Here is a 9,967-nt window from a genome sequence, read left to right as displayed (position 1 = left end):
AATTCTGAGGTCACGAACCAACCGATTCAAGAACAGCTTCTTCCCTGCTGCTGTCAGGCTTTTGAATGGACTTAGCTTGCATTAAGTTGATCTTTCTCCACACCCGAGCTATGACTATAACACTACATTCTGCACTCTCTCCTTTCTTTCTCTATGGATGGTATGCTTCGTCTGTGTAGTGTGCAAGAAAAAATGCTTTTCACTGTATGTTCATACATGCGACAATCATAAATCAAATAAAACAAAAGTCAACAAAAAATGTGTGGGGTGATGGAGATGGGGAGGAGGGGAGGGCCTGGGTGGGATACTCTGTTAGGGAGTCAGTACAAAAGAGATGGACTAAATGACCTCTTGGGCACTGTAGGGATTCTATAATTCTGACAGAGCACCTTACCCAGGCCCTATCCCCGTAACCTCACATATTGACCCCACTAATCCCCCCAAATGACACAACGTGGGACAATAAATGACAATTTAGCACAGCCAATCCACTGAACCCGCACAGTTTGAGATGTGTAAAGTTTTTAAAAAATCACGTGAATGTCATGTTGATCAAAGGAACTCTTTTGAAGTAACAGCAGTTAAGAGTTTACCTTCTGAGAGAATGAGATGACCTCAGAAGGTTCCCTTTCAGTGTTAACAGCAGTTCAAAGCTCCGCACTTTGTACTGTTTGTTAAACCTGTTTGAAATCTCTGACACTTCACGTTCCTTGTCCCTTCAGTCAGCATTTCTGGTGTCTGGGTTACTCCATCTCTCCAAAAGCTTCTCAGATCGAAACACTGCTCTCAGAGCCGGCAGCAAATACTGCAGACCTCAGCATTTTCAACGCACAAACGTTGCATTGTCAGAGGGTCAGTGCTGAGGGAGCGCCGCACTGTCAGAGGGTCAGTGCTGAGGGAGCGCCGCACTGTCAGAGGGTCAGTGCTGAGGGAGCGCCGCACTGTCAGAGGGTCAGTGCTGAGGGAGCGCCGCACTGTCAGAGGGTCAGTGCTGAGGGAGCGCCGCACTGTCAGAGGGTCAGTGCTGAGGGGGCGCCGCACTGTCAGAGGGTCAGTGCTGAGGGGGCGCCGCACTGTCAGAGGGTCAGTGCTGAGGGGGCGCCGCACTGTCAGAGGGTCAGTGCTGAGGGGGCGCCGCACTGTCAGAGGGTCAGTGCTGAGGGAGCGCCGCACTGTCAGAGGGTCAGTGCTGAGGGAGCGCCGCACTGTCAGAGGGTCAGTGCTGAGGGAGCGCCGCACTGTCAGAGGGTCAGTGCTGAGGGAGCGCCGCACTGTCAGAGGGTCAGTGCTGAGGGAGCGCCGCACTGTCAGAGGGTCAGTGCTGAGGGAGCGCCGCACTGTCAGAGGGTCAGTGCTGAGGGAGCGCCGCACTGTCAGAGGGTCAGTGCTGAGGGAGCGCCGCACTGTCAGAGGGTCAGTGCTGAGGGAGCGCCGCACTGTCAGAGGGTCAGTGCTGAGGGAGCGCCGCACTGTCAGAGGGTCAGTGCTGAGGGAGCGCCGCACTGTCAGAGGGTCAGTGCTGAGGGAGCGCCGCACTGTCAGAGGGTCAGTGCTGAGGGAGCGCCGCACTGTCAGAGGGTCAGTGCTGAGGGAGCGCCGCACTGTCAGAGGGTCAGTGCTGAGGGAGCGCCGCACTGTCAGAGGGTCAGTGCTGAGGGAGCGCCGCACTGTCAGAGGGTCAGTGCTGAGGGAGCGCCGCACTGTCAGAGGGTCAGTGCTGAGGGAGCGCCGCACTGTCAGAGGGTCAGTGCTGAGGGAGCGCCGCACTGTCAGAGGGTCAGTGCTGAGGGAGCGCCGCACTGTCAGAGGGTCAGTGCTGAGGGAGCGCCGCACTGTCAGAAGGTCAGTGCTGAGGGAGCGCCGCACTGTCAGAGGGTCAGTGCTGAGGGAGTGCCGCACTGTCAGAGGGTCAGTGCTGAGGGAGTGCCGCACTGTCAGAGGGTCAGTGCTGAGGGAGCGCCGCACTGTCAGAAGGTCAGTGCTGAGGGAGCGCCGCACTGTCAGAGGGTCAGTGCTGAGGGAGCGCCGCACTGTCAGAAGGTCAGTGCTGAGGGAGCGCCGCACTGTCAGAGGGTCAGTGCTGAGGGAGCGCCGCACTGTCAGAAGGTCAGTGCTGAGGGGGCGCCGCACTGTCAGAGGGTCAGTGCTGAGGGAGCGCCGCACTGTCAGAGGGTCAGTGCTGAGGGAGTGCCGCACTGTCAGAGGGTCAGTGCTGAGGGAGTGCCGCACTGTCAGAGGGTCAGTGCTGAGGGAGTGCCACACTGTCGGAAGTTCCTGCCTGCCTTCCCAGATCACTGTTGAAAAATCCGACAATGGCTCGTTCGTGGAAGAGTCGAGGGGAGATCTCTTGGGGTAGAGTTGACTCACCGGTAATTATCCTGACTCAACAGTTACAAGGATGGGTGGTTTTTGACTTTGCTGTGTGTGGGAGCTCACTGGGCACAAATTGGTTGTCCAAGATTGCAACATGACAACAGATCTTCATGAACTGTGAAGTGTGTCGGGCTTGTGTTGGGTTTCTTTAAAGTACTAATGGCCCATTCATTAGGTTCTCATTTCTTTATCCAACAGGGTCGTCAGATGGAATCGACTTGTTGAATCAGGGTTGCTGTGGCAACTGGAGATGTCTGCCACGTCGAGTTCAAACTTCCCTCTGTAGCTCCCAGGCTGCCTTGCTCTGTCCCGGCTGGGGTGGGGAGAAGCATGGGGAGTGTCAGTAGCCTCATCGCCAGCCACAACCTCCAGGAGAAACCCTGCCGAGCCCTGGATTACGGCAACCGAAAGGCCTCCCACCCTCACAAGCTCAGCAGGCAACTGGATGGCCTACTGACCTTTGACACCGGCCACCAGGGGAACAGCAAAGGCCCCAAAACAAACTCCAAGTGTGAAAAGAGCCAAGACTTCCTGTACATCAGCGTCAGCCAAAGCGGAGGGCTGAGAAAGGCGGGCAGGCCGAGGAACGGGCCTTCAGAGCCGGAGCCTCAGAGAGGAAGCTCTGCCGTCAGGGATGGGCAGGGAACCCCCACCTCGCCCACCCTGCTCCCCCGACAGCTCGACAAGGTGAGGGTCCCATCCCAACAATCAGACAACGCACAAACACACGGATAGTCAGATGCTCTTTCCTAGGGTAGAAAAGTCAAGTACTCGGAGACATTGGTTTAAGGTGTGTGGGGAAAGGTTTAGAGGAGATGTGCAAAGTAATTTTTTGACACAAAGGGTGGTGAATGTCTGTTGCCCAGGGAGGTGGTGGGGGCAGGTACGATAGCAGCATTTAAGGGGCATTGAGGTGAATACATGAATAAGATGGGAATGGAAGGATACGGACTCTGAGTACATAGGGTTTTAGTTTAGGCAGGTATCATGATCGGTGCAGGCTTGGAGGGGCCGAGCAGCCTGTTCCTGTGCTGTACTGTTCTTTGTTGATCACTTCCAGAGTGCGTCACTGCCCGTACAGGCCAGGCAGGGTGATCTAGAAATGAAAGTCCAGACCTATGGGATAATACTGAATGCCAGATACAAGTTACCCAGGCACAGCCTGCTGGACATCCCATCGAAAACGCTGAGGTCATCTTTAGGCTGTTCGGGCCAGATCAGAAGCTGCAAAGTATCTTATGCCATTAGCCTAGATCCCAACTTTTACATTTAATTTTTAGCATTGTGGGGGAACATGAGGTCTTTTATTCCAGCTGTGATTCAAGTGACCCACTAGGGAGCTTTTATCAAAACAAATTTATTTACGAACACGATCAGAATATAACAAAAAGAATCAACATAACTGGGTAGCCCAGTGGTTAGCATTGCTGCCTCACAGTGCCAGGGACCCAGGTTCAATTCCAGCCTCGGGTCACTGTCTGTTTGGAGTTTGCACATTCTCCCTGTGTCTGCATGGGTTTCCTCTGATTGCTCTGGTTTCCTCCCACAGTTCAAAGATGTGCAGGTTAGGATGATTGGGTGTGCTAAGTGACCCCTTAGTGTCAGGGGAATTGGCAGGGTAAATATATGGGGTTGCGGGAAGAGGGTCTGGATGTGATTGTGGTTGGTGCAGACTCAATGGGCCAAATGGCCTCCTTCTGCACTGTAGGGATTCTATGAACTTTTAACAACTAAAATACTTCAACATAACAAAGTATAATTCTTAACAGCCAGCTACCTCTGTTGTTCCAATTCAGCAGTATCCCCACACATCATAAATCTCTTCTTTCGAACCAGTTAGCACAGAAACTGAAGATGTTTACTTTGATACCAGATTTCCAGCTGTTTCCCACCTCTGGACAGTGATCCAGACAGATACCTGTCTCCCAGTTCTCACACAGCAATTTCTGGAGAAATTCACTTCCCAGCAGATTCTAGTCTCCAGATCTCACAGAGAGCAAGAGAAAGCCATCTCTCTCTAAAGATCCCAAAAGCAGATTGCCATGTGCTCTCTGTGAAAGCTTAGCTCCACCGTGTCATTATAACTTTCCCTGTTCATCAATCTAACCGAGTCCCACTCTGAAATGTCCCGGGGAACATTGAGTACAACAGGTCAGCATTAGTCCTGATTAAAACAAACATTCTCGCAATTGTATTGCTGCAGGAACAACACAGTGCCTACTGGGTATAGAAAGAGCGGTTCTGATACTGGATACAAATCGCTACAACAGATCCTGCACAAAACCATGACAAACACATTCGTCCAAGGCTCAGTATTGTCACAGAGCCCAGACTGTCGGGTTGTGACTGGGTTAGCCTGCAAAACACACCTTGTGTAAGTTAGCATTACGGACAGGGCAAAAGGCAGCGAGAAGGTTGTCAGCAATCCTTTTACTGTCTGCAGGTACGAGTGTACGAGCTGCTGCAGGAAGCCCCTCAATGACAATCTCCATTCCAAGCTGCACAAAATCTGATAACTGACAATGGCCAACACTCAAACACTCGTCTCCCCCGGCCCAGGATTCCTGCTTGGTCTTTGAATGACTGTTTACTGATGAGAAAGGCCATTCAGCCCATCTTAATCAATGTAGGAACAAGTTGATACTCCCCCACCAGTTATCCAGAAAGTAGAAGCAGGAGGTGGCGATTCAGCCCTTCGAGATTGCTCCACTTTGATCATGGTTCATCTTTGAATTAAATATCCTGATTTCCCCCCTTCCCCCCATATCCCTCGATCCCTTTAGCCCCAAGAGCGCGATTTAATTTCTTCTTGAAATCAGTCAATCTTTTGGCCTCAGCTACTTTCTGTGGGAGTGAATTCCACACATTCACCACCCTCTGGGTGACGAAATTTCTCCTCACCTCAGTTCTAAAGGCCCTTGGATTTTGGGTTGCTTTTCCATGTTCTATTTCAAATCAACAATTAATTAGCCTCCTTGTGTATCACCCCTGGTATTGCTCATGATCCAGAAGGTGTTTCATCAATCGTCGATTATGGTGAATCCACAACTCCAAAATCCAATTCAAGTCTGAATCACTCACTGCATGAAGAACCATGTTAAAACAGGTGAGAGACTGGGTATTCTGCAGTGAGGAACTCCCCCCACTGACTCCCCAGAGCTTGTCCACCATCTACAAGACACAAGTCAGGAGTATGATGGAATACTTGCCACTTGCCTGGATGGGTGCAGCTCCAACAACACTCAAGAAGCTCAACACCATCCAGGACAAAGCAGCCCTGCTCGATTGGCACCCCATCCACGAACATTCACTCCCTCCACCACTGACACAGAATGACAGCCATGTGTACCATCTACGAGATGTACTACAGGAACTCATCAAGGTTCCTCAGATAGCATCTTCCAAACCCACAACCATTTCCATCTAGAAGGGCAGGAGATACTTGGTAACACCACCTGGAGATTCTCCTCTCAGCCCCACACCATCCTGACTTGAAAATATATCGGCCGTTCCTTCACTGTGGCTGGGTCAAAATCCTGGAACTCCGTCCCTAACAGCACTGTGGGTGAACCTGCAGCATCGTGACTGCAGCAAATCAAGAATGTGTTTCACCCACCACCTTCTCAAGGGACAATTAGGGATGGACAGCAAATGCTGTCAATTAATTATTTACCCAGCAGCAAGTTCTGGGAAATGGGCTGAATGGCCTTTCTCTGGGATTTCTGCTGAGGAAGTCCTGAGATCTCTGCCGGTGCACCGTTCTCTCTCTCTCGCTCTGCGTGAAGCTGATGTGTCAGTCAGGAATACATTCTCAGGTCATTGAGATGGTTGGTGTTGAAGGAGATAAAGACAATGGGGTAATGGAAATGGCGAATGTAATCGGAGTGAGATTAACCATATCTTCTCTTTCTGTAGCGCAGTGAGAAGAGCATTGCCAGAACAACAGTGAAGAAGGTGGCGTCATCGGGGATTGGCAGTGCCCATTCCAACCATCTCTCGGAGGATGGAAAACTGGCACTCCAGGGAAATGTACTGAAGCCAGTGAAGCCTTTGGAGAAACACAACGGTGAAGGACAGAAGCTCCCAAACTATTCCGGAACTTTGTCCGACTCCGGCCAAAATTCCATGATGAATTTGCCTGCTCAGAGTGCGGGATATAATTGGGGGGCTGACCAGCTTGGTGCTACTAAACCTCTCAACAGACTGGGAGGTTCAGTTCAGCATATCGCCCGCTCCCTGGACAGTGTCCTGAGGAACGTAACCAGCAACATATCCACCTCGGAGACTGGGCACAGCCCCACCAGCACAGGACCAAACCCCAGCCAGTCCCAGCTCCCGTCCCAATGTGCCATCCGCACACCCCTGAGCACAGACAAGGATGCCAATCAGGAGGCTGTGGGGAGGCTGGAGGGGAAGGAAGCAGGGTCAGAGGGAAGCCAGGCTGAGGAAGAGCTGGGTTACCCCGGCATTTATGCGGAGAAGCGGGAGGACGGGTATGAGCCGCAGACGGGCAGCGTGATGGATAGCCAGGCCTGTCAGAGGGCGCAGAGAAACCTTCACCAGCTGCTCCAGCTCCAGCTCACCCAACTGCAGCAGGACAAGACAAAGCTTCAGGAAGACTTCACCCAACTTCTCCAGGACCACCGCAAACTCAACGCCCAGTGTCAATCCTACCAAAGGGAAAACGCTGAACTGGCTCCAAAACTGGAGGAAACGAAGTGGGAGGTAGGTCAGAGGAACGTTAGTGATAACAAACATCAGTAAGACTTTCGCCCTGAGGTGGAGATGCCAGCGTTGGACAGGGGTGGGCACAGGAAGGAGTGTCACAATACCGGGATAATATCCAACAGGTTTATTTGGTATCACAAGCTTTTGGAGCTCCTGTAGGAAATCTGCCATCCTTACCTGGTCTGGCCTACACGTGACTCCAGATCCACAGCAATGTGGTTGATTCTCAACTGCCCCTCGGGCAACGAGGGATGGGCAATAAATGCTGGCCCAGCCAGCGATGCCCGTGTCCCACAAATGAATTTTAAAAAGTCTTCTCCTCTTTGGAATTTGATAACAGCGATGATTTGTTTTAAATTTACTCTTCTATGGGACATGGGCATCGCTGGGCCAGCATTTATTGCCCATCCCTAGTTGCCCGAGGGCAGTTAAGAGTCAACCACATTGCTGTGGTTCTGGAGTCACATGTAGGTCAGACCGGGTAAGGACGGCAGATTTCCTTCCCTGAAAGGACATGAATGAACCAGATGGTTTTTCCAACAATTGACAATGGTTTCATGGTCACTGTTACTTGTTCCATGATAAAGACAGAGTTTGTGGCCGTTCTGTGCAGTTTGTGAGCTCTGCGAGTGACTCTGTTATTCAAAGATTGAAGATAATAAGATGGCTGTGTGCGATATTCTCATTAACTTCCCTGTCTGTCCTCTCTCTCTCTCAACCCCCGTGACCCATTCTTTGGACAGGCATCCTATATCTCCCAGTCTGCTTCGATGGTGCTGCCAGTTACTGAGGCACAGTGCTGCAGGGAAAGTGCCATCCAGCTGCAACGGTCAGCACTGCTGCCTCACAGCGCCAGGGACCCGGGTTCGATTCCCGCTTGGGTCACCGTCTGTGTGGAGATTGCAAGTTCTCCCCATGTCTGTGTGGGTTTCCTCCGGGTGCTCCAGTTTCCTCCCACACTTCGAAAGACGTGCAAGTTAAGCACATTGGGCCGTGCTGAGCTCTCCCTCAGTGTACCCGAACAGAATCATAGAATCCCGACAATGCAGAAGGAGGCCATTCGGCCCATCAAGTCTGCGCTGACCACAATCCCACCCAGGCCCAATTCCTGCAACCCCACATAGTTACCCTGCTCATCCCCCTGACACGAGGGAGAGTTTAGCATGTCCAATCAACCTAACCTGCATATCTTTGGAGTGTGGGAGGAAACTGGAGCGTCCGGAGGAAACCCACGCAGACACGGGGCAAGTGCGCAAACTCCACACAGACAGTGACCCGGGTCCCGAGCACTGTGAGACAGCAGTGCTAACCACTGCACCACCGTGCCAACAGGTCCCAGGATGTGGCGACTCAGGGATTGTAAGAAGAAGTCTCACAACATCAAGTTAAAGTCCAACAGGTTTGTTTGGAATCACAAGCTTTCGGAGCACTGCTCCTTCATCAGGTGAGTCACTCAAATCTGTAATTATCTCACAAATGTGTCTTTGCCAACACATGTCGTGTTTGTGCACCAACTTCTCCACTCACCTGACAAAGGGGCAGCGCTCCGAAAGCTCGTGATTCCAAATAAACCTGTTGGACTTTAACCTGGTGTTGTGAAACTTCTTACTGTGCCCACCCCAGTCCAACGCCGGCATCTCCACATCATGACTCGGGGAATTTTCACAGTAACTTCATTGCAGTGTTAACATCAGCCTACTTGTGACAATAATGCAGACACAGATATTGATTATCCACTGTTATCGTTTCAGGTTTGCCAGAAGTCGGGGGAGATCTCGTTGCTGAAACAACAACTCAAAGACTCTCAGGCCACGCTGGCACAGAGGGTCAGTGAGGCGCTGTCGCTGAAGGCACAGCTAAAGGAGACAAGACTGAAGCTCTCTGCCCGAGAGGGGACGGTCGCTGAGCTGCAGAGTTCACTGCAGGTCAAGGAGAGAGAGCTGGGGGTGTGCGAAAACGAGCAGCAGCGCATGAAGAACGCAGCCGAGATGCTGAGGGGCAAGGTGAGCCAGCTGGAGGGCCAGATACTGGATCTGAAACAGCAGCTGGCCGGCTGCAAGGGGGCAGAGAGGACAGGCCAGGCCGTCCCCCACACGGACGGCGAGATAGCCCGGCAGCAGGGCCCACAGGAGTCCCCGCCGGGATCCCTGGCAGCTTTACAGGCCCAACTCCAGCAGGAGAAACTGAAGAACCGAGAGCTCGCGATCGAATTCCAGCGGGAGCGCCTGCTGTGGTGGGCGGAGAAGCAGAAAGTCATCGAGTATCAGAGAAAACTTCAGCACAACTATATCGATGTTGTCCGACAGAACCACAGCCTGGAGAGAGCCCTCCAGCAGCTCTCCGCTGAGCTGGGGGTGAGGGAGCAGGCAGCCACTGGCACACAGAGGGCAGACGTTCATTACGAAGAGATTCTTGCCACTGCAATCTAACAAGTAACCCCTCAGCTCAGAGCAGCCAGGACTGGGTGTCCCAGAGCTCATTCAGTGCCTGATAACATTCTCAGAATGGAAAGCCAAGAGCCTTTCCTTTGCCTGGATTGGGTTTCAGGACATCTACTCACTTTACTCCCACCGTATCAACAGTTTTTTATTAGTTTATTTATTTATTAGTGTCACAAGTAGCCTTACATTAACACTGCAATGAAGTTACTGTGAAAAAGCCCTAATCGCCACACTCCGGCGCCTGTTCGGGTACACTGAGGGAGAGTTTAGCACGGCCAATCCACCCTCACCAGTACACCTTTCATAGAATCCCTACAGTGCAGAAGGAGGCCATTCGGCCCATCGAGTATGCATCGACCGCAACCCCATGCAGTTACCCTCCTGACACTAAGGGGCAATTTAGCATGGCCACTCCACTTAACCCG

At 52.1% G+C, this 9,967-nt stretch overlaps 1 protein-coding gene across 1 annotated transcript; it reads left to right on the top strand.

Annotated features, from left to right (window-relative positions):
- The first annotated feature begins 2,580 nt into the window (after positions 1–2,580).
- LOC145361269 (leucine zipper putative tumor suppressor 1-like) lies at positions 2,581–9,544 on the top strand. The gene is given in 4 exon segments (XM_080216900.1): positions 2,581–3,060; positions 3,434–3,604; positions 6,289–7,098; positions 8,853–9,544. Coding segments are annotated over 4 exon segments (2,139 nt in total). The 3' UTR covers positions 9,531–9,544.
- The last annotated feature ends 423 nt before the right edge of the window (positions 9,545–9,967 follow it).

The sequence above is a fragment of the Carcharhinus amblyrhynchos genome, chromosome 34, assembly GCF_965287045.1.
Source record: "Carcharhinus amblyrhynchos chromosome 34, sCarAmb.v2.hapA, whole genome shotgun sequence".
Classification (NCBI taxonomy): Eukaryota; Metazoa; Chordata; class Chondrichthyes; order Carcharhiniformes; family Carcharhinidae; genus Carcharhinus; species Carcharhinus amblyrhynchos.
This window is presented reverse-complemented; position numbering and strand designations above follow the sequence as displayed.